The 26011-nt window shown below is 32.7% G+C and overlaps 1 protein-coding gene across 3 annotated transcripts in view; it reads left to right on the top strand.

Moving 5' to 3' along the window:
- Positions 1–25691, top strand: part of LOC111504188 (uncharacterized) — a 442392-nt gene extending 416701 nt beyond the window's left edge. For all 3 annotated transcript variants that reach the window (XM_074171789.1, XM_074171790.1, XM_023158689.2), the window contains 3 exons: positions 21374–21545; positions 21792–21853; positions 23358–25691. In XM_074171789.1, coding sequence (XP_074027890.1) covers positions 21374–21545; positions 21792–21853; positions 23358–23680 — 557 coding nt within the window. In that variant the 3' untranslated portion in view covers positions 23681–25691. The remainder of the gene's footprint in view (positions 1–21373; positions 21546–21791; positions 21854–23357) is intronic.
- Positions 25692–26011: the final 320 nt, after the last annotated feature.

Genomic DNA, 26011 nt, shown 5'->3' with positions numbered 1-26011 from the left:
AACCTCCTGCTGCCGGTGAAGATGTGCCTCCGTTGTCGATATCCTGGAATCCAAATGGAATGACGAGACAAGTATGCTGTCGTCAGCAAAGCAATATATTGGATTCTTGGATTCTCAACACTCTGCGAACAAATTTAATGAACAAATCCCCAATTCATACAATATGCGATACCTCTAGTCGTATCCTAGATATATTCAACTGCCAGATTATACAAATCAAAAGATATTTTTCAACTATAGATTCGAAAATTATATTATGTATTAGGTATGTATGTATGTTTGTAAATACCACTATTTTCCCTATTCTGTAATTGGGTTCATCCTTTAAAGTAGCACGATTTTTGGGAAAGAAAGTTTTTGGCTTTCTACTACTCCATCTCGATACAAAAAATGAGGGAATCTTCCAAAGAAAGGAAGGAAGTAATCAATCTGAAAGTAAGTAACTCTATACATGGATGTGTAGATCATGCAAACACAAACTGAAAGAAAGTCCTCCTGAAACAGCTACTTTCATATAAACATTGAATTTTACGAAAGAAAAAATTCTTTCGAAACAAATACTTTTATATGAACATTGAATTATACAGAAGATACTTTTCTTCACTCAGTTTGTATTTCAAATATTCGTTGTAGAATAAGATCAGATATCATTCACATGAATTCTACTTTAAATCAATGGCAACAAATTGTACTCACATGGAAAACTGTCATCCTCACTGGTATACATCGATGTTTCGCCGTAAGACACTTGCCTTAAGGCATTAATTACGATTTTTTATGTCACGGAATAAGCTTGATCTGCTTATGTCATAAATGACATCGTAATGACATTCATTCACCATTCATTTAAAGTAGAACTCATGTGAACGATATCTGATCTTATTCCACAACGAATATTTGAAATACAAACTGAGTGAAGAAAAGTATCTTCTGTATAATTCAGTGTTCATATAGAAGTATTTTTTTCGAAAGAATTTTTTCTTTCGTGTAATTCAATGTTTATATGAAAGTAGCTGTTTCAGGAGGACTTTCTTTCAGTTTGTGTCTGAAAGTTACTTCTTTGCATAATCTACACATACATGTATAGAGTTACTTACTTTCAGATTGATTACTTCCTTCCTTTCTTTGAAAGATTCCCTCATTTTTTTGTATCGAGATGGAGTAGTAGAAAGCCAAAAACTTTCTTTCTCAAAAATTAATCTCTCCTAAATATATAACCCTTATTCTATTAGCACGATATTGTGAAGAGCTAATAAGCAATTCCAATTGATTCTTCAGTCATTGATCAAGTAAATCACTTTTTCCTCGCCGCCGCCTCAAGTTAAAATAAACAAAAACAACGAATAGCACAGCCATCGAAAATAATAACGTGTTGCGGGCGGGCGCTATCAAATTATCATGTCTACAGATCCAACGGATCGATTAGGCTATCAGAGTTGTCATTCGGACCTTCGATAATTGCAGACCGGCGAGAAATTAAAGAAACTAGACTGAGGGAGATCTATTGTGCCGACGCGACGGTGGATACGTGTCTGTACGTCATAGTGAGCGAGACCTACCTCAAATCGTGAATGGCCCATGGCTTTCAGTAATTTGTGCCAGATATATTTGGCGTTTATTTGTTTTATTTTTTTTTTCGTGTGTTAATCATAACTCACAAGTTTGAAAGACAATTTTGCTCTAAATTATAGATTTTGCCTTATGAAGGAAAATGCATACTTCTATAAACATTTATTTTATTAAAAATGTCCACGTTTCATGGGTTTTTCTTATTCATATCGAGATTATCCGAATTGACATATTAAATATAAAATGTAAACGATTATAACAGCAGGTAAGCTCTCCATAAAGATAATAGTCCATGAAAAAAACTGAAGGTTAGGCCACCAAAACAGAGATTCACAGCGCTAAAACGCTTTTTCCCAACAACAATAAAATCAAGAGGATGAAAATAACATCTATCTAGAGGTGATTATTCTTGAATCATAAGTGAATTTCAGGTCACAGTTATGCATCATTCTCACAATTTCAATCACTGTCACTATCCTAATCAAATTGAAACAACGGAATCAAATATTCAAATATTATTGTGAGTAAATATTAAAAACTTTGCATAAATGCTTCTACAGAAAGTCACAGGTTCAATTTAATATTATGATTATGACAGTGACTAGACCTGCTCTGTACTGAGACAACTTAAATGTAAATCCAATAAAACTCACAAATACAGTGAACAGTGAAACATTTTTAATTCGAATCGAAACATTCTGAATTTCTGAAATCAGAAAGAATACGGGTGCCGGCTCTACGATCATGTCTAGGCACGATATATTTAAAGAAATAAATAAGAACTATTATTGACAAATACGAGTTCTGTTATTTTTACGTATTCTGTTTATATTTTCAAACATAGTGTCTTTAATAATTGTTCTTTCAACATACAAACGTTCATCCCAGCCTCTCACAGTGAATATTTTACTTTTATTCATCATTGTATTGAAAGTGTCTAATTTACGAACTATTTATATGTCTATCAAATATAGATTAACAGAGCGTGTTAATTGAAGAAAAGATAATTGAAACTCTCATGTTTTTATCACTTTTATTTGTAACTAACGTTACTGCAGTTTCGTTCTATAAGGACATTAAACTTTGAGTTTAATGTATAAGTTTGTAATGTAACTTATACATTAAACTTAAAGTTTAATGTATAAGTTTGAAAATGTCCTTATAGGACGAAACTATAGTAACGTTAGTTACAAATAAAAGTGGTGAAAAACATAGAAAGTTTCAAATCCCTTTTCTTCATTATGATTTCCTACCACGTAGTAACTAACGGCTACGATAATCAATTTAATGTCAATTGTTATTTGCCAAGAGAAATTTACATATTTTCAAAAAAGGCATATTTGGTTGTAATTTTGCTGCCATTCCATCAATAAAAATAATAAAATGCAGTTTCTTGCAGAGACAAGAAAAATCTCGTGTTTCCAAAAAAATTATAATTTCGAGAAACTAAATTATCAATATTAATAAGAAAATTATTTTTCTTTTCAAATAGTAAAACGCTCTCAAACTCTGATTTCGTTGTGTGACCAGTTGAATTGACTCATCACACATCACTTCATTTTTTTTATATTCAACAATGTCATCAGTCTCGTTAACCGCTCAAGGGCCTTGACGAAGCGAGGCCTTCAACGTCATTTGTGAGCCATTGTCCCAGACGTCTTCGTCATCGCATTGATAAATTTGACAGCTGCAGCTTTCGCGGATTCCGCTTGTTCTTCGTTGTGTCAGTGATGCTAACTCTGTGGGTGTTTTGTTGGCTCTTTTAATTTCAGATTATTCCATAAAGAAAACGCCGAATTGAAATAACAAGTCACCTGGGATCTGAGGCGCTGTGACTCTCGAAGGTGACGAGGCGGAATTATACAACTTTTTTGGCTACAAGCCGTAACGACGAAATTGGCATTAGGATAGAATGCTCTATATTCGCAGATGAGAGTACTAAGTTATTCTTGGCTTTCTACTAATATATATTTCAGGTTGCTTTTTAGCTGATCCCACTATTGCTCATTTGAGGACTCAATAAAATCTTTTCTTTGATCGCGACTCTGCAAAGACTGTTTTTGAGATGTTCACTAAAATGTTAATATGGTCGGGCGGTTCGACGTGGGTGCTTTGTTCACTCAGTCAATCATCCGATGTGTGAGTCGATGGTTCAATCCGCAGGCTGAACGCTCCCCGTTAGTTCTTAGCTCGCACAAGTTTCGACTTCCGAGGGTTGTCGTTCGTAGGGGTGCGATAGCTGATTAACGGAAAAAAAATTTTAAACACACATAAAAATAAGACAGAGGAACTTTTTAAGCTATTTCATGTTTGTTATAATTTGATATGAAATGATTTTTAATACGTTTCATTCATTCAAATGCCTTTTTTCTGTTTTCCCTGCGAACATCTACTTCTTGTTCATCAATTTTAGTAGCTACTAATTTTAATCTCCTTGTGTTTATTAGAATATCACATTTTATTCGATATGTATCTTTTCATCGACGTTTTTCAAAATAAAAACCCTCAGAAATCCATGTTACTTGAAACAGCAAAATTTTTGGTGATATATGATTTTAAAACTCTTTTACAAAAACATGAAGGAATGTGTGAATTTTCGAAAGATACCTACTAGGATTTAATGTGTGTCTTCGAGTTCTCGATTAAAGCATATTGACTTTTTTTAAGACACCTTCAAAAATACATGTGAAATGATGCATTATTGAATTTGCATGATAGTGGTTATTAAAATTGATGAAAAAACTGGATATCCACATTGAAAAAAAAAGATGATGATATCCAATAAACGAATCACTATCAGAAAAAATATTTTATTGTCCCTCAAATAGACTTACCATTTCCGAGACAGACGTAGGTACTGTGATCATCTAGGAAACGGAATAATTAGCCTTTCATCGCTGAATATATTTTTAAAGAAGATAAGTACACAAGTATTTATAATCAGAACAGAAATTGTCGGTGTTGAAAATTATTGAGAGCCGGAAAGACTAGGGAAAAAAGATATTTCATTAGAATAGATAGGCAGCCTCTCCTCATTAAATTCTTTTTCAGCTCATAAAAAATCTAAGAGAGAAAGGTTAAGTGGGTGTGGTGGCCAATTGATAGAACAGTTATTTCATATGCTCTTCCGAAAATCTCCCTTCAAATGCCTTTCAGGGAAACTTCTTTGTTTTCAACTTTTTATTATTTCACAAATCCTAAATCGAGTAGGTAAATATCACTTTTTGTTTATTTTAAACTGTTGATGTACTGTTTGGAACATTTTGTGTGGTAATAAATATTACTCTGGAGTTTTTTCTCAACACCAAACCGTTATTTTAACTCTTGGTGATCGAAATACCTGTCGAGGTGTTGAAATAACAGTTTGGTGTTTGGAAAAAACTCCAGTAATATTCATTTTTGAATATATCTAAAACATCAGTTTCATTATCGCAACTACGTAAGCTTACGATTTTGAAGATTTTTCAAATGAACCATAATTCCGTAAACTATTTTCAGCACTGAAAATTTCCTTTTCTTGAATATTACAATTCTGAGTTTCTTACTAGTGACCCCGTCAGTTTTCTCAGAACCCTCTATGACTGCGAGGAATATACTTAGAACTGGCCAATTCGCTCGCAGATCAAAGATCTTCAAGAAGGTGGGTCCAATGAGTAATGGACCATTATTCAACAACATTCATGTTCTCCTTACAATCTCCCATTGAATTCGCATTCCTTCATTTCATATTTTACTATGTAAAAACAAACCAGAGCCGTCATGTTTTCAATAAAAATCATCTGTGACTTCTTTTTTCATTTTTTATCTTCAACTTTCGAACGTTGTTGATGTACTTTCAAACAAAAATTTTGATAAAAACATAGCTAAGAAATTGGTGTGCCTTACTATAGATAAAAGGATTATTGGTCCCTACTTTTTTAAGACATCTCTAACAGGACAGTTATGTTTCGATATTTGTGCTTTACTTATTTTCAATGAAGGAATCTGGCTGTGTTTTTTATGAGAAAAGTTAATAAATATATACATCGATGAATTTATGGTTATAATGACTACCAAAATTTCTTAAAATAAATACAGATCCGTATTTGAAAAGAATTGAAGATGGATTTCATTAACCTAAACGTTGCATTGAAAATTCAGTCCAACCAAATTATGCAAGGCATAACATAAAATAAAAATTGTTGCGAAAAAAATCCGTCTCGAAGCAACTACTTCCATTTAAAAGTTCCCACAAATTTTGTATAAACATGGAGAAGTAGAAAGCCAAAATGCCTTTTTCCTAAAAACCGATCTCTCCTGAAAAAATATTTCCCTTTCATTTTAGAAAAAAAGCTGTGTCAATATATTTTCATATAATTCAAAATTAAGACGAACCATTTGGTAAGACGATATAGTATAGTTTTTTTGTAAAAGTCCAGACCAGAACCGCAACAGGCTTTCAGGTCTGTGCTAGAATTTTTGTCTAATTTGAAATAAATAACTTTTATTATTTTTTTTTTCGAAAATTGGTTGGTTTTGCGGATGGGGAGAAAAAAATTTTCTATCGAGTTTTGTTACTCATGGTCTATTGTCAGAGAAAGTTCTTGCCAAAAAAATGTTGTCACAAAGATTCTGACACAATTTTGTGAGAAATTACACCTGAGTTATTGCCACCTCAAAAGACACCTTCAACACGAAATCCGGATTCCTCGCCAGTAGTCACGTCTTACTCATAAATGGCGGACCTCTGTTGTTCGTACCGTTTTATCGCATAATAAAGGTATTTTTATTGAATGGACTTCGTGATATATTGACTGACACGCCATTTTCTGGGAACGATCCGGCATCTAACAATGGAACGTTTGCTATTATTCAATAGAAATTGTTGACATTAGCTTTCCATCGTACTCCTGAATTGAACAACAACGATAAAATGTTTATGGAATGAAACAAGCCGATAACGGAAAACCCCTAAAACTTCATAGTGATTATCGTTATCATCGTTTTTGTTTCGAATTCGTGACTTTTTAGCATAGTTTCAGAATGTTATTTTTCGGAAAGTACATAAGAATCGCACTGAATTCAAATGAAATTTAAATTTCAAATTATATGCCATCAGAACCATCACGATTTGAATACTCTTCTGAATTGGTTTCGAATTATTTATGTCTTAAAGTCATAAATTTGGAATTTCTTAGCAAACACGCATGGAAAATGAAAGTCGAATTTGGATGTTACATAACGCCCCTAGGACCGTCACTTCATAGAGCAATTTTATTTTCTGGAGGTATATAGTCAATCAAGCTGAGCGTTTTATGCAACGTTGTCGAAACATGGCGTAATATCATGAATAATTTTAAAGTAATCGTATTTTGTGCTATTCACTACACGCGAACTAAATTGTATGATCCAGTCGTGTTCAAAAGCTATTGTTTTGTTTATGGCCAGATTATATTTCACGTTAAAGTTAACAATAGTTGTTGATGTACTAATATTGATTGCATGGGTATATAATCTTATCATGTCCGCATCATTCATATGCTTACTTTTTTCACCTTCTCACTAATTTATATTCACTAATATACAGGGTGTTAGTGAATAAGTACGACAAACTTAAGGGGGTGTTTCTGCATGAAAAAATTATGTCAACTTGATGTGACATTCGAAAATAGGCAAGAGAGATTGTTCACAAATTAGGCTAGGAATTCAAGAAAGATTTTTAGTTTGAAATATTTCAGTGGCGGCCAACTTTTTTCTTCAGAAACATTGAGATCATCACCTATATGCCCGCCAATGATAAACATAAAATTGTTAATGGCATGTCAAAAAATTTTCAATAAGTACCTACTTCTTAACATCCACCAAATTCCATTTGCATATTTCGACCGGTTTCAGAACAATATATAAATAGTCAGTTTTTAGACAAACTTCAACACTTCAATCTCGAAAAACGAAGCATTTGCGGACAAAAGTGTTTGTCGCACTTATTATTCACCTCGACTAACACCCTGTATTTATTCTTGCAACATTAGTAAGCTGAAGCCAATTTTTTCAACTAACCTCTTACAAAGTCAAAAAATCAGTTTTATCTAATATGCTTAGAGGAGATTGGGAGCATTTGATTGATCCCCTTTCTTGAATGCTTGAACTGAATGTAAGTATTATTGCCGATTTGCACTATGAGGAAAAGTGTTTTGAAATAAAACTTTACATTTATTATTGTTTCATGTGGGCAAGATTTGGTTGCCAATCATAGTTCTGTATCTGTAGAGTAGCGAGGGTGAGTGTAGGTCCACAGCACTTAGGCCACATGTGACCCATTGTACTTCTTCCCAAGGAGTTGTATATCGGCAGGTGTAGGTCGAAACTCGCCAAACATACACTGTCTTATTGACGTTAACTCCGGACATGCCTGACAGTTTCATCTTCCTGTTCACACATCCTTCATAGAGGTGTGCCCACTAGCCCCATTATGTGAAGGTGTTTCCTTAGTTGACAGTGGCCAGTCAGAAATCCTACTGTTAAGCGTAGATTTTTCCTGGTCAGCCGGATATTTCTTCGGCGCCAGCTTCCCAGGATCGCCAAGGGTAATCCTGGCAAGATGGCATTCTTTGATTTCATCCTATCTCTTTAGGGATTGAGCATGGGTGTGACGTATGGCTGGTTCCGCAATTGTCAAAGTCATCAGGCCGTAGTTGTTTTAATGCCTTTAATCATATATGTGAACTTGAGGAGTTTTCAAGTAATTAACACTTGATTCAAAGAAGAGAACATATGACAAATTGAAATCAACTCCCTAAAAAACTGATAAAGATGAGAGGTGCATTTCCACATAGAAATCGTGCTAGGAATCACACCTTGAGGGTAAGACCTCGTCAATCTTTTCGACTTCTGAGGGTTGTCGTTCGTAGAGGGCGACAGCTGGTTAACGGAAAAACAAATTTTAACAGAGATTTAGTTTCAACAAAAAAAGGAGTATATTCATATTTGAATATTTTTTAACAGTGCGTGTTGGGAAACAAATGTAAAATTGAAAGATAATGTTTTTTATTTGAAAGTGGTTGACAATGTTTCTTGGTAAATGTTATAAGTTCGGACTTCAATTACCTTAAAAGATATTATCATATTCGAAATTCATGCAGGAACAAATAAAATGAAAACGAATCGATAGTTGAAATTATGAAAAATACAAAAATATCACAGCACTGAAATATTCAAATGAGTTGGAACATATTCATAAAAGAAAATAATGAGTTAAATTAAAGTTCGAAAAGAACGCTAATTTGTAAGGAAAACAAATCATTGTGACTTGAAATTATCAATTTTAATTGTTGAACAATAAGTAGAATATAACAATCGAAACATCGTGAAATAACTTAATTTTTTTTTTATTTTATTTTCCATATTATCCAATTTTTTATCATTTATTTTGATTATTTGATTTTGTTTTTAATTTATTTGTATTATTAGTAAGTATATAATTGACTAATTTGACATTTCATTATTATTTATTAATGGGATAAACTCTGTCCAACTTTGTGGACAATGGAAGTCCGCATTTTATTGAAAAATGTTTGATAGTCGTTTTAAAAAATGGTAACATTTTATAAACTACTGTTTTCAAATTAACCAGCTGCAATTTCATCATTAGGGAGGACCTAATCCAATGTAAAATATAAATGGAATATTATATATCATACTGATTTCAAAATCTTTTCGCTTGACCGACAGTTTTTTAAAATTTTCCACCCTAATGAGGATTTGATGGGCAATACTCAAAGGGTGTCACATTTATTAATTTGTTAAAATGCTTGATGCAAAAACAAATCGAAAGGCACATTTTGTGGGTGTTGTGGGTCAGTAAAAAATCACTAAATTACTACTCAAAATCTCTAAAATGATACGTCACCAAATGAACGAGAAATAATACTAATAGACATCCATATTTACCATAGAACCTTTTTTCGGAGTTCTTCGAATTACTTGGTAGGGAAAGTATTATTTTTCTTGGATAAAAACTCACTCTGTTACAAAACTCGTTCATTTGTTTTAATCGAGGAATTATTCAAAGTATCAAACAAACTTATTACCCCAAAACATGTTCAAACTAAACACAGGGTTCATATTGGATTTCGACAACTGTTGATGTCTGTGAATAATGAATAATACTGTACATCTTGAGAATATTATTCCATTAACATTCATCCTTTAATAATGGAATTTCTTAAAATTCAATTATGTTATCTCCTTACCATGCAACAATTTGGCTGGTGATTGATATATGTGTTGAATGAAAAATATAAGTATTGTGTAAACTATTGTTGAGAAAAATTGCTAAGAACAAAAAAATGTTATTGATTGTACTATTTGATATGTATTTGTAAACGCTATGACTGTTCTTTCATCTCTGATGCCGACCACTCTCCAACCCACAATTTTTTCTGACTGGACGCCAATGTTCCCATACAACTTAACAATTTTTTGATGGCTCGGCGCCTAGCTATAGGTGGGTATAATAAAAAAGCCGCACGAGCCATATGGCTATGAAATATTATCTCTACCAAGTCCGCGCTTTCTATCGAATACCTTCGAAGATCACCAGCATACTATCCCGGCATTATAACCTGAATCCCCGCCATTGTATCCTGCCATTGTTGTCCGAATAACCATCGGTCATCTAGTCACCCGGGACTCATTTTCGAGGGGAGCAATATAAGGTACCAAGTCTGATAAAAAGAATAGCCCCTTTCCAGATTAAGGGATGAATTGCGTTATAGATCGAATTTAGAGGGTGTAGATGTTTATTGCGGACTCACTCCATTGTCATGCTTATTTATTGGCAGTTCTTCTGTCTTGTCAAATGATAGATAGTTCAATTATTATACCGAAATCATTATGTCACTTATTTTGTTGAAAGATGTGGGAGGAGAGGGTACAGCCGTAAAATTTTTGGTCCATTTAATTTCTCGTTACCTTTAGCGGAATCGAGTTAGACAATAACTTGTACACATTTAATTTAAGCATGAATATAAAATATACGATGATAAATTATTCTACCTTGGTGTGAGAATTGAAGGTCGGATATCGGCGAGTTGCTAATTCAATTGCATCTTTTTAAATAACATTTTATTGTGAATATTTCAACTAAGCAGTTCATAAAACCGCACCACGTCTTCAATCATTCAGGTGTGTTCAATACTAATCTAATTCTACCAATAACTTCCAACAGAACAGAAAGTAATTTTCAAAAAGTTATATTATACAAATTATCTCGAGATAAATATTATTGTCTTCATTATTTTTAAACATCATACCAACTGAGCAAAAAAAAACTATAGTAAGCATCATATGATATTGAAATACTTCGATGAATCATTAATAATATCGTTTGTTTTTATTCAACGAATGAATTGGACGTATCTTGCAGAACAAGTAATATTGAAAACAATAAAGACAAAATTTCAGGATCGAATAGATTAGGAGTATATAAGTTGACTTTTCACAAGCTTTATATTGGTCAAATGGGAACAACTTTCTCCAAAAGAATAAAAGATGATAAAAGTAGTATTTTGAATGATGAGAGCAATTCAATAGTTGTGAACCATCTTTTGACAGATGGTCATGAGTTCAATGTTCAATCACGATAACGAAGTATTTCCATTCTATCGAAGTCCTTAGAAATCAATCCATACAATAATTTGGAACATTTGCTCAATAAATAAATAGCATTGAATCATTTTCCTGCTGACTTTCGTTTGATGAATATTTGTATCAAATAGTGAATTAGGAGTCAGAATAACTTATCTTGAAATGTGCCTTTTTCAATGAATCAAATCTCTTTTTCCACATAGAACACGTAGCGAAGTTCAAAACCTTTTTGTAAATGTATTTCCTTGACCAATGAGAATGAGAACATTCGGGTAATGTAGTTCAAATCAAAGTTCAGAAATTTCATTCTACAATGCTATTGGAGTGGGTTGAATATTTTCTGTTTGTGTTTTTAAATACTAATATGTCACTGATTTTCTTCGATTTGAAAGTATCCACTGAAATAATAAAGGAGTATTAGATTTGAAAATTGCGAAATTTTGCTCACATTTTCTTTATTTGGCCTTTTCAGAGCAGGGCTCTGAAAGTGTTTTTATCAGTAAAAAATACCTTAGCAACAATTGAAAGCATTAGGGATTATTCCAAATGAAAAATCATGAGATTTGAATAATTTATAAAAAAGGAGACCCTTCTTTCGAATAAACTACGTTGCGGGACATCACGTATAAATGAAAACAATTTTTAACACTATAATTTCATTTCATAAAGTGTGGTAGATTATACTATTTATTTTGAACTCGTCGGTTTGCTACTGTGATACATTCTCTGTTTATTATATATATTCGTCGGATGGTACCTATTAATTTTTTTCATTCTTCCTGCTATATAAAAAGGATCTATGAATGAACGAATAGCTTCGCACAGGTACTATAACAGACACATGGTGCTATGTGCCATAACACAATGTCTGTAATTACTGTACACGACCCACAACTGCATTTATTAGTACTAAATGAATACTGAGTCGAATCCATGTGGATAAAAGTAAATCTGCAATAAGTGAAGCCTTCGAATGTTTCGAATTGAAAAGTAGCAGCAGACTCAAACACAGTATTTCTGATCGATTTATATGAGTTTTGAAAACGTATATATCGTCACAATACTGAATTTGTAGTATCGAGTCAAATGTTTTTTATGACTATTTGTCTGAAATTTTTCTGTGAAGTGTCTAAAGCGACATGGAGAACTCGTATTGATTATGAAAACTGCCACTAAAAGTACCAGCATGGAGAAAAGCTCAATGGGAGCTATTTGAAAAATTATGTTTTGTTGTAGATGACATTGTCAACACACTATGAAATATTTTCATCGATATGTTCTAAGAAACTGAGCATCTGATTATCGAATAGGTCTAGATTGTATACTTTTTTAATGGAGAAGTTTAATGTGAAGTGATAATACAGAATTCAGACTTATGAAATTATATGTATGTATATATTACCGATGCTTTCTGAATTTTTACTGGGATTTCATCTCAATTTGAAATTTAAAACGTGATAAAACCTAATCTCATGATGTCGGAATTATTATTTTTTTTAGATATCCGACAATAATCACTTCATACTACGAGTAAATTTTTTCCTTCAATACATTGTGATGTCGGAAACCACAGTTAGCTATCTTAAATTTTAGTGTATATATAGTATTTCCCTGCAAGCACGCCAATGAATGCGGTTATATTCTAAATATCCAGATTTCTTCAACTTATTTGATCGTCTGTTCTTTATTGTTCCTCTCTAAAAAACGGCATGTGTTTCGCCGGCACACTCTTGTTAAGGGCACATCAACATCCGAAAAGATGATAGGCCACCACCGAGCATCTGTTACTTTTGTTTCATCAAAAATTCAACCTTATATGCAGCCTATAAAAAACGTCGGCGTACACCAGATCCGCTGGCGAAATTAACTTTCCATCGCTTATTAGGAAAGTCAATTTATTTCGTAACATATGTTTGCTTTTCGGAATCGCACAAGGGCTTCTTATTACGGATGCCCATTAAGGGCGCTCCCTACGCATATGTCTGATTCAAATTGTCGAAGTGTGCTTAGAAATGGTTCTATTAAATATTAAGCTTACCTGTAGCGGATGGAAACAGAAGCAGCTGGATTTTTTTTCATTTTTCAAGAAGTGAAATACAAATTTGTATTTCAAAACATTTTACTAAATTAGAAAATAATCAGGAATATCAAAATTATCCGCATATTTATTTTTTCGCATCTATTCGAAATATTCATTTATTCTGATATTTTCGGAACGTTAGGCACTTCACTCAACTTGTTGAAACTTTTTGAGAATTCCGTTGTAACAAACAATTGAATGAACCTTTTTACTGAAGTACGAAAAATCACTCACTAGCAGCGCTAGTAGTTCGGTAGGGACAAACACTGCCTAATCCTCATATAAACATATGGTAAAGTACAAATAAAAAAGAATGTTTTTAACAGAAAAAAGTGTTCCTGGAGCAAAACTAAAATTTGAAACTGTAAAGGATAACAATGTTGTAACATTAAAACGTTGGCTTACATGCCGTAATTTAAAAGTAACTGGAAAAAAAGTGAACATACAGTATACAGACTCTAGTAAAAGAGTAGCGATAGATTCAAACTGTAATAAATGAAATTAAAAATAATTATGAATTTCAGATGTATTTTCTAGTGAAATATGAATCAAATATAGATGGTAATGAAATAAATTTAATTAAATATAATAAATGAATATGATTTAATAAACGCTTGAGGTTATATCTCATTCTAATCAATGGTAATTAACTATGAAAAATGTACTATTCATTTCATGTTTGGAGCATACATATGAATATTTATTTATTTATTGCACTGTTAAATCCACTATCATCGAAGCATGTATCCATTTTTTACATCTAACCTCATTGATATGAGGTTTCATAAATGGTAAAAAAACACGTTTTCTTCCGGATATCGATTATCCGACGTACCATTCGCAAAACAGCAATGCATTGTTGGCATTATATTAGTACAAAATAACTTTTTATATCAGATTTATATTTTTAAATAATAAATTAATATTACGTAAATAACACTTTTTTACATGTGAATAGTTTATGTTTGTCCCTACTACTAGTGCTGCCTCTCGTGACACGTTCGCTGTACTATTCTCAGGAAAAAGGCTCATTGGAAAAGACCACAGAAACACATTTGATATTTCAGAGGTAACTTTGGAAATATTTTTAATTGAACAAAATTTAAATATCGAAGGCTAAGTCATTTGTTAAAACACATTCTAGTGTCAAAATTTATTTATGTGATAATTTTAATAGTTTCATGATATAAGTACTTTCTAACAAATAACAACAAATCTTATTACCATTTGTTATGTATAGAAAGAGGCGCTTTATATTCTCAAAATTAATTTCATAACCATGCACCTATTATTTGATTTTGATTAGATGAAAATTCATTAATTACTATTATATCCTTCTTCATCTGGAATGTTTTCCTAATTTTGTTTTTTAAAATTAATATTTTCGGCATGGAGTTTTTCCATGGTTCATTATTTGTCTGACTTGCTTTTATTTATTTCGGACCAATAAAATATTATTCATTTAAATTTCCTTTTTTTTTGGTTTTTCGTGCTCTATATATGACCATTTGTCAATTAAAACTTATAGACAATGGAAATCTGTATCAGCACGAAGCATTGTCAACCACATTCAAAAAATCAATGATTAATGTCATTCAATTTTCTAGTGGACTAAGTTTAGGTAATCCTGTATCACATCTCGTCATGCGTTCATAAGGTTTGTTTTTGACTATTTTACGTACAGTTGAGAAAGGAATTTCGGTCAAATCTGATGTTGCTTGTAATATTTTGTTTTCTTCAAAACCAAACTTGAGATGTAGATTCTTATATACATTGAAACACACTCTCTGTGTTTCAATATTCAAATGCATCCGAATCTTATTCACTGGTATCTCTTTTTCGCATTTTTCACCATCGCTATTTGAATCACTACACTGGAAAAAGTGCGTTGTTATCACAGTTGTTATTACTATTAGAACTGGTCCAAGGACGTCACATTTTGAAGAGATAACGAAAAGTTTAAGTAATCATAACTGCACCAATATCGAATTTCAACCCTCAAATCGCGAGCAGTTCCTGAACTGAACATTGATCACACGGCGGCGATAACCATCCCCGCATTCCCCGATTTCTATTCGTCACCGTAACATGACTTCAAATTTAATTTTATGACTCTTCAGCCAATCATAAAACTCTGTTCGTAAAAATTAACCAATACCAACCGCCAATTATACAGTCCACGTGGACTGGTTTGCAGCCGGTTCATGCATTGGTTTTCTTGGCTTTTGAGAGTGCTGCCAACTTTAAGTGTGCACTATATCGTTTACTTCGACTATAGGTACATATCTTTTCACTTTCTCACAGAAGATTTTCTGTGAGACTTTGTATCTCAAGGTATATATTTTTTGAATTCGAGTATAACTTCATAAAGCAACGTCTTACATGACGTTTCCAGTGATATACCGAATTGACAATTTAAATTTGAATGATGAAATCAGCAGGTCGGTACTTGAAATCCGATCGAGTCATTAACATGCAATAGCCAAATATCAATTCGGTATATCTCTTAAAATAAATAACATACCCTTTTGAGGGAATAGTCAGAATAAATTTAGACTTCGAGGGTTTTTTACAATTTGATTATATCAAGCTTAATGAAAAATCAGCAGAAGTGTAATGGAGCCAAAATAAAAAGTTTCCCCCAAAAAGTTATTGCGTAATATAAATTTCTGGAGATAAGTACACTGGGTCAAGGAGTTGTTACACTTAATAGGGTGATAATGAAAAATACCTATTTATTTAATGTTTTTAAAAACGTTTGATCGTTCAGAAAGATTAAAATTTTTGTGATAAATGTTTTGAAGACTATTTTGAAACCTTTCTCCTAACTAGCTAAATTTAAAAAAAGTGAGTACTGGTAAATGGACTTTTCTCCAGGATGTTTTTATATTTCGGTTCATATTAATTAGTAACTTTTCGTGGCGAACTTTTTAGTTGGTAGTTACAATTGTTCAATATAATATTTTTTCAGACTGTGGAAATAAACCAAAAAAAAATCAGGAGATTCCCAGAAGAAAAATATTTTTCTAAGAATGAAACATTAATTATGAGGTATTCATATTCATCATTCATTCAAACAATTAAATCTCGCTCAAGAATTTGGCTACTAATTGTGTTAACAAGAACATCAACTCGTAAAAACTATAAGCTTTTTAGTTTCACGGAATTTTTCTCCACCCCCTGTTAGACACCCTCTTTTCCAAATCACGTAATCAATTACATTTACTCGTTTCTTCAAATTGATCCAATTAAGCGTTAATTTACATATTAATTGTTGACCAATATATCAACTGGAATGGCGACGCCCCCAAAACAGCGCGGCACATTCCTCGACTTCCAAACAATAAATATTAGAGGGCAGGTAGCGTTTCGGTAAGTTAATAGAGCGGCCCAACAAATCATTTGGTAATGATAGAGCGCCTAGGCGACCGTTTCAGTTCTAATCAACGAAAAAATTCGAGTTGATTATCCAATTTTAATTCAATAATGAGGCGATATACCGTATGCAAAATTGAACAGTCAAGAGTCCTATAAATATGGTAACGTCAGTATTCAACTTTTCCATGTTTATACAAAAATTGTGGGAAATTACCGAAGGAAGGTGGAAATCAATTCAGTTCGAAAGAAACTCTATACAAAGATGAGTAGATCATGGTTTGAAGTTACTTTCAGAAGAAACAACCCCCTCTAAACAACTATTTTCACAAGAATATTGAATTACACGAAAGAAAGAGTATTTTCGAAACAACTTTTTCCTATTCAATTTGAAATCCAAACATTCGTTATGGAATAATATAATGTAAAATCGCACAAGTTTCTCAACTTCTGAAAGTTGTCGTTCGTAGGGGGGCGACAGCTGATTAACGGAAAAACAGATTTTAAACAGAGAAAAACAGATAATATACGAAAGAGTTACGATATAAATTTGTACTCATATAGAACACTGTCATCCCCAATGGCGGACTTGGAAGTTTCGAAATAAGACACTTATCTCATTATCTTATGAGCACCTTTATGAATAATATCACAAGATGAATCACTTATTTCATGCATAACATTAGACGTTATGTCGCGAAAGAGACAAATATACTTTTGTCACAATGACAGTACGTTGAAACATTCATATGTTTCATTTCATTTGATTCAATCGCAGCCATACGAATCTTGTTTAAATTATTTCCCACATCAAAGCATACCTTGGAAGAATATTTTCTTCTACAACTTTTGTTATGGTATTGACTCCATTTCGATGAGGAGTAGAAAATTTTATTCGTTTTGCTATTGTCACGAGCTGACGCATCAACTCAAAACTAAGTGAAAAAGAAATAAGTTCAACATTTGTTAATACATAAATGTAAATATTTCATGTACCCACAATTAAAATCACCTAACTTGATGCATTTTCCTGCCAAAACATAGATTTGCTAATATTTTTTCCGATTCCGAGTTTAATTTCCCATTCCTTTGCTATTTTCGGATTTTCCGGGATATATTCATTATAATGATTCACTGAGACAATTTTTTTGAATTTACTACTGATTGTAAATAGGTGACTTTATTTATTTATGTGAACGAATGTAATAAAACGATTTTTTTTAATTACAGGTTACGAATGGCTATGAATGACTGTGAATGTACGATACATATATAACGATTTTCTCATGTAATTAGGTTACACCTGTATGAGAATAAATAAATAAATAAATAAATAAATAATTTATGTATCGTTATATATAAGCGCCCTTAGACGTTTAAGGGATACCGTTAGATAAAAAAAAGAGAAAATATCCAATTTTTCATCTCGATATCAGTTTGACCACATGACACTCTCTTTTTGCTCAATATTGTAACGCTTCAATTATAAAATGAATTGGTACATTGTGATTCAGTGTTGTATAAAAATGCATAGGATCCAGTTAAATAATCAAGTGCATTTGTTAGACAATTCATAATTTTGGCTAAGAAAAATTTCAGATGTGGCAAATGTATGAATGTCCCCAGCATGTAATCATGAAAGGAAGGTGACATTTTACTAATTTTTATTTCTTGAAGTGGAACACTGAAAAAATAATGTTTGGACCTTTGAATGTCCTCATGTTCGAAAGATGATACTTGAGCCAAACTTTGATTTTATATTTGTGATTAGTATACGCTTGACAATCGCTTTGCAATAACCAATAATTTTCCTTGAGCTAGACGTTAGAAACATCATGACACATTATAAGTCATGCTTTTAGTTGTTTCGCTTAGGTTCTAACATTTTGTATTCCAAATTGTAACCACAATCAACCGAGTTTTCGAAACACGGTGCGGCATTGTGTGATAGTTCACTTCGGTATTTTGCTTGTCCGAATGCACTGAATGCAGATGAGCGACCAAATAAGATTCACCTATTGAGGTTTTGTGGGACGAATTTAATAAGAGGATATTCTCTGCACCGGTCGGTGCACACACGATTGTCGTCAAAACGGATTAGAATCCCGTCCATAGTTTGCTAGTCACTTTTCACCATCCGAATGACACACCGACAGGTATAAAAGTATTATAAGTATAGAAATTATGCACGCCAACCCTCGCACAAATAAAAGCATTATATTCGCTCGGACTCCGTGAAATTTCTACAATGCCACAATTCAGTACGAAACCGAAGACTGCGTTTATTTCGTATGTCGTCAGTTGGGATGTTTTTAGAACAAATCCGATGACAAATGTTTGCATGTGGTTTTGTGCGACCACCGTGTTTGTTAGACTTTATCTAAAAATTGATATCGTTCTTCGATTTGGGGTTAATAAATCTAATTAAAAAAATTGTTATCAGTATTAACGCCTAATACCAATAGCGTTGGACATTATACTCTGTAGCTAGCTAGCAGAGTACTCAAACAAAATTTGGTGATTTAGTTATGGTTTGCCACAGCTGGTATAAACAAATACATCACCAGTTCCACCCTATTTTGGTGTCGCAAACCTGTCGCAAACAAAAGGTTTTATGAGCTTTCGGGTCGTTTCACACCTGCAGTGGCGTTCGTTAGGGTATTTAATCAAAAATACTTGTTAAAATTAATAACTATGTTCGTTTATTCATGTACAATTCATATTGTTATAACATTTTAATTTGAAGTATTTACATGGTTTGTTTATTTAAGAATATATGAGGTATAAGCAACAATTACGATGTGTAATCATCAGATAAATTCGATAAATCTTCGTAAAGTTTCCACATATTTTAACGGCTAACGTGTTATAACGTGTTCAAATTATTTTTCGGAATTTTGCCATATTATAAGGACTCCTTAAAGACTAATTCAACATCTCTTATTTCAATTGTCGTATTTCTTCTTGCAACGAAACCCTTTACTCGAGCTCAAACAAGTTCAATGGGATTTAGTTTGTGATGATAAGAGGTCGGACATTTCTGTGCCATCTTGTCGACTATATACTTATTCCGTGTAACGAGCTTTATTTGAATGTACTTTTTTAAACACTAAATGATATCCGCTTTTCTCTATGCATTAGTTGGTATTCTTTCAACTTCTTTGGAAATCATAACTTGAATTATCCATCATAATCATAGGGTTAGGTGAAATGAGGTCTATCGTGCTGAGAATCTCACTTTAAAAGGTAAGACCCTAGCTCGCATAAGTTTTGACTTTAGAGGGTTGTCGTTCGTAGGGGGATGACGGCTGGTTAACAGAAAAACAGATTTCAACAGATTTGCTCGAAGTAAGTTTCAAACACATCGTCGTTCGTGTCTTCATGGTAATCACCAGAATGCTTTGATATAAAAATCAATAACCCACCCTCAACAAAACGATCAACACTTCCAATGTATATTATCAGTCGCTTTCCTTTTCTATTAAAATGCAGCTTCAGTCCGGTAGACCAGCCTTCTAAAAATGCTTGATGTAAACTTGTAAAGTTTTCGTCTTGTCCCATCTTTGGTATAACCTTCGTTAAACCGAGTTTCGTCCAAATAATAAATCTTTTTATCCTCACGTAAAAACTCTCTTATCTACTTTAGGTTATTTCTCCTTTCGGCAAATAATTTCATCATTTTCGATTAAGAGCTATTTTCTGTTTTGTTTATCCCAGCTGTTATTCAATTCCTTCGAAGTTCTCCACAATTTCTTTCTGTCTGTCGTTGGTGACATACTTTGGTCTTCTTTCAATGCTCCTATCATTTTTCTAGGGTCCGTATTTTTTCTTGAAATCTTGTAAGTTTGTAGTTTTCATCAACAGTTACAGTTTTTCTTTCTGAATTTTTTTTGCTGATATCACATTTTCATAGTGCGCTCTCAGATGAAGACTTCAGGCGTGAAGACACGCCTGGAGAATCTACTGTATAGCGAACCATGTGTTGCGTTTTCGTAAAACTATGTACTGAAAATCTCACAATATAGTGTTTCTTGAACACGTTATGGGCACAGCCATCTTAAGATGGCTATGCCATTTTGGAAAATGTGTCTTAGAAAATGTATGACCGATTAACATACAGCTGAATTTTATTCTATAATTCATTTTTCAAAAACGTGTAGTGACAAATCACTCAAAACAAATAATTTCAATGGCGTGCTAACTTTTTCGGCAGCAGTAAATTATAAAAACTGTTTTCATCATTGTGAAGTTTTCCCAAATATTTGCTGTCTGCACGAAATTGGAGTCATTCGTTTTTAGTGATTTATTACTGTACACCCACCTTTTTAAAAATGAACCATATAAATTTATCTCTAATGACATATGACATTTCTCCACTAATTTTTCGTTACAATTTTATTAAGTAGATTTTTTTGTCATGGACATGCGGAATTCTTTCAATTTAGTCAATGAAGGTAAATTCTTCAAGACTCATTTTTATCAAAACAAAACAATCATCCACCAGATCTGAAAATGGATATGCGCATTATTGACGCAGGTGATCATAATATCTAAATACGAGTACAAACTTTGAATTATGTATGTTCTTCAATGTTTTAAAAATCCTCTTGAGTACTTTATAAGTAAATCATAATTTGCTTCAATTAAGATTGAAAGATTAAAAATTAGGAAGCACTTTTGACGAATGAACTTTGATCTGTATTGAATAATTTTTTATTTCAGATGCGTGTTCTTCTCGCACCACACCAAAACCTAGGCCTCCGGTTCCCACCCCACGGCCCAACATCACATTCCACACATATGAATGCCCGCCAGCGTATGCGGCTTGGTACTGCCTCAACGGTGCAACGTGCTTCACAGTCAAAATCGGCGATTCTCTCCTATATAATTGCGAGTAAGTTGTCACTTTATTCTTATTACTAGTAGGTAGTCAGGGATACGTTTAGTACGGTCCCTATCTGAGTGAAACAATGTCGAAAATGATCAACGTTTGGATAGGTGACCAGTGCTGATTCGGAACTTGGTTCATTATCATGGGCCGTGCTCGGAGTCACACATAAAAAGTCAGACCCTCGTCATCACTCAGCTGGGTCGTTAAACTTTTTATTTACCATCGAAATTAAAATACAATATTTTTTAGGTGTGCAGAGAATTATATGGGACCTAGATGTGAATTCAAAGATTTGGATGGATCCTATTTACGTAAGTTTCATAAATTATTTATCTCTTTATTTCTTCGTTAATTATAAAAAAACTCCTTGAATCGCTATATTATACCTTTTGTAAAGTATATTGGGTATATGTTATCTAACTTGCAAAACTCGAACGAAAAAATTCAATTTGCTATTTATGTCTTAGTGGTTTCTTTATAACCTATAAAGTATTTATGTATGTTATTTCTGATATGCATCAAAGAAATGTTAAAATTTCTCCCTTGCACTGCACTAAATGTTATGAAACCCTGGATACCTAGTAATTTTATATAAAGAAAACTTTTCAGAAGTGAAGTTTTGCACGATTATTAAAACGTCAAGTTCAGAATCAGTCGTTTACGAAATAAACGAATTTTACAAAATACTAGATTCGAAAATATCCTCATATCAAACGTATCCATGTACTAAAAAATATTTAGGAATTATTTTTTTATTGAAAGTTGAGAGAGATTTCCATTATCAAAACCGAAACTCGCCTTTTGCTAACGAAGTTAGCATCATCAGGACTAGACTAATTCGTACCTTGTAGATTTTAGCCTCACTAGTAGATCGAAAATGTATGCAAAAAAGTTTCACTATAATCACTTTCTGCAGGTTCTAGTGAAACTAAAAAGTGAAGGTCAAACCTTTTGTTTTAAAAACTCATAAATCATTGAAGGGGTAATTTCTGGAATGTAGCTATTATATTTTTTCAATCGTTTCAATGGTATTTCTTTTCCTTAGTAAACCTAATGACTGATTCATATACCAAATTTATACTTCATCTTTTATTTTAATGATAATTAATAAAATGTATTGAATTGGGTCATTCATACACCATTTAAAAAAAAACTGGTGCATTGTAGATGAAAATTCAGGTTCAGGTTTGGATTTGGTGCAAATTATTTGAAAAAATTCAAATCGCTAATGTTCAGAATCGATATGTGAGTGTTACTTATACATCACATAAAATAGTAGAATACCAGTCAGTATCAACAAAGGACAGGGTTCTATGCAAGTACTCACCACAGTTGCAAGTGACATTTTCATTTTCAGTACATCTTAACATTTTTTTGCTTGAGAAGGTTTCATTAGTATGTGGTGAATTTTTCAGTATGCTATACACTTTTCAATTAGCAGAGTGCTAGGTTTGTACAGAAGTGAGTGGGTCTATTCGATCCTCCACCGCAGAGTGCTAACTTGGGTTATAACTACGTTGAATCTACTGTGAGTTTTTAGTTCCGCTATAGGATTTATTGATCTATCTGACTGATACAAAATTGATTTACATATATTATAATTTGCTACTCATCCATCAGTAAATGGACGTCTTGGCATCAATGAACCCACAGTAGAGTCCGGGTTTTTCATGTCCCTTCCAGATTTGAGCTATAATATTTCGTTTGATTCCTGTACCAGGCTATACTCCCCAGAATTTCAGATAAGAGTGTGATTTTCAAAGCAATAATTTGCTCATTACTGAAAACGTTCTAATATATGTTTCTCTTTTGCAGCATCACAACAAAGATTTATGTTGGAAACGGCCAGCATCGCAGGTGGAGCAACAATAGCTGTGTTTTCAGTAGTGATATTATGTGTTGTGGTGTATCTGCACTACAAGCGTCGTAATAAAGCGGCGCGGACTCCCACAGATTGTGTAGATAGTGGAATAACTTCAATAAATCCACCGACATTCGGCACAAGATGGCGGACCATTCCGCCCTCTGACATGACCATCCGTGTGCAAGATAGAGGCGACATGAAGCAGAGTGGTTTTCATCAGAAACCAGAGTTGCAACATGTAACGACGATACTGCCAGCGACCAGCGAACCGTGATAAGTGAAGTGCATAGCTAGCAATTCCTAAAACAGCTCAATAAATTGATGGTGAAGTCGGCTTTAATCGTGCGTGATTGATTAGTGAATCAACAATGAACAAACAAAATTTATACTTTGTATGAAACTTTGTATTGGAAATGAAGTGAATAGCACTTTGTTATATGCAGCTTTGCTAATAACTTATTTTATTTTTATACACCACACCAGTGCAGCCTTTATATTCTGCAGCTAGTTTGTCAATATTTTGGCACCAAATTCGTATGAATAAAAATGTTGGATTATTAAACATTTATAAATTTTATTTAATTCTTGGCGGTACCCGTTTTAGATTTCTCTATACAGGTACTAATGTTTTTTTAATTGGTATGTTTTCTTGTTTGCACTTGGCTCTGTCTAAAATGACAACTCAATGAAGGAATGTACCTACCTAAAAATTTTCATAAATATAATAAGTAAAGAAAAAATTCAGTTGTTATTGTAAAAATAACGATTTTGAATTCTACATCAATGCTGGCATTAATTTATTTTTTTTATTCAAAATACATAATCTGAAACCTTTTTTCCTTTGGCGAGTTTCTATATGATTGAACCAGTGCAAAAATAGAATCTGATGCAAAATTCGCAACAGCAATCAGTCATTTCTTGCTAGCTATGACAAATTAATATCGAGTAGTAAGCAAATACTGTATTGAAACAGTGTAATTTGTACAGCAAGTCTGATATATATAAGTCTGAACTAAGTTATATAAGTTATTCAACATTGTAAATATGTACCTCTCTGGAGGTATTTTAATAAATACAATTTTGTATAATAAATACAGTTATGTATGTCTTGAACTATGCAGATTGAATGATTTTTTGAAATTGTCATTTTTACTTTGTTTAAAAAAGAAACTACATTCCCGGATGTATTCGTTGATTCAAAGCCTCGCTAACACTTTGTTATTGTTAACTATTGTTATATTTTCATGATCAGCATGTTGATGAAGAATCTCGGAGAAATGGGTGTGTTCTTGAGGTATTAGAACTAACTAGTTATGCTTTACAAATAAAATTTAACTGGATTTCTTTTGTTCACAGTTGGGATATTTTAACTGCCTTGCAAAAAATGTACTTTACATATTAGAAAAATTTGTTGGTAGAAACACTATTTCTAAACACTTCCCCAGTAATATATTATTCAGATTCAAATTATTCATTTCAAAACATCAGGTAACTCAGTGATTTATTTTCAGTTAATATTGTAACTGAAGTAGAAAAGAATATATCATCCAGTAATGCAAACTTCATCCTTGAGAATTCGCGATTTTCGAGAGAGTCGACATCTGAATTGTCTTGTATAAATTGTAGATATTCAGTAATTATATTCCAATAATGAATGTTTTGTCATTTCTCTATTATTGGCAATAATTATGTGCGGTAGTAATGAAATATTTATAAGCACTTGGTTCCTAATTTATTGAAGTAACATTTTGTATTATTTTAGAAAACCGTATTCTGCTTACCAAAGTCCCAAATGTCCCTTTTACCTCTTTTGTATTTTAAATTATTTGAGTATTCTAACATAGCCTATATTTATTATTTTTCCCTGTTTTCTTAGACATTTGTTACTTTGGTATTTTGTTCAATTGCGAAATGTAAGATAATTTACGCTCCAAACCAAAGCCGTTATTTCTTATGCAACACAAATGGAAGAAGTAAGTCAGTTGTTTAATTTATCAAAGAAGGTATCAAGAGTATTCACTTTTTCATGTGTGCTGCATAAATTACCTTATCAGACTTCAAGTATTAATGTCATTAAAATATTAATAGTTATTATTGTGTTAATTTTCTACACTGCTGCCTCCAGTGTAGTTTTATTATAATTTGGCGTCCTTTTTATTTTTGTCAAATATATGTAAATAATTTCAATGAACAAATGTTAGAATACTTATTTGTTTATTATTTTCACATATGTACTAAATTAAAGTAAAAACAATAATAAAATATTACACTCAATTGCAACCTTAGGTGAAGCTTTTTTTTCCTCTGGTCCTGTTTGAACCTCAAGAAATATTATTAGGTCAAGATCATATTTTGTTTTTTCACATCACCCTTATTGGTCTAAGACCTAGTGACACAGATATCTTCAACATGTCTTCCACCAATCATAGAAAGAAAAAGGTTAAAGTGGGTTTTTTCGTTAGCCAACTGTTGTTCCCTACGAACGGTAATCTTCAGAAGTCTTTTGGAGATATGCTTTAGATTTTATCCACACTCTATACTTGATCTGCTTTCGATGGAAACTTGTATGATCATTGCTGCTAGTACTTCTTCAGAAGCTCAACAG

Source organism: Leptinotarsa decemlineata, unplaced genomic scaffold, assembly GCF_025532065.1.
Source record: "Leptinotarsa decemlineata unplaced genomic scaffold, Ldec_3_MD MMD2_tig00000035_RagTag_RagTag, whole genome shotgun sequence".
In the NCBI taxonomy this organism is placed as follows: Eukaryota; Metazoa; Arthropoda; class Insecta; order Coleoptera; family Chrysomelidae; genus Leptinotarsa; species Leptinotarsa decemlineata.
The sequence above is the reverse complement of the archived record's forward strand: the minus strand, read 5'-3'. Positions and strand labels throughout refer to the sequence as shown.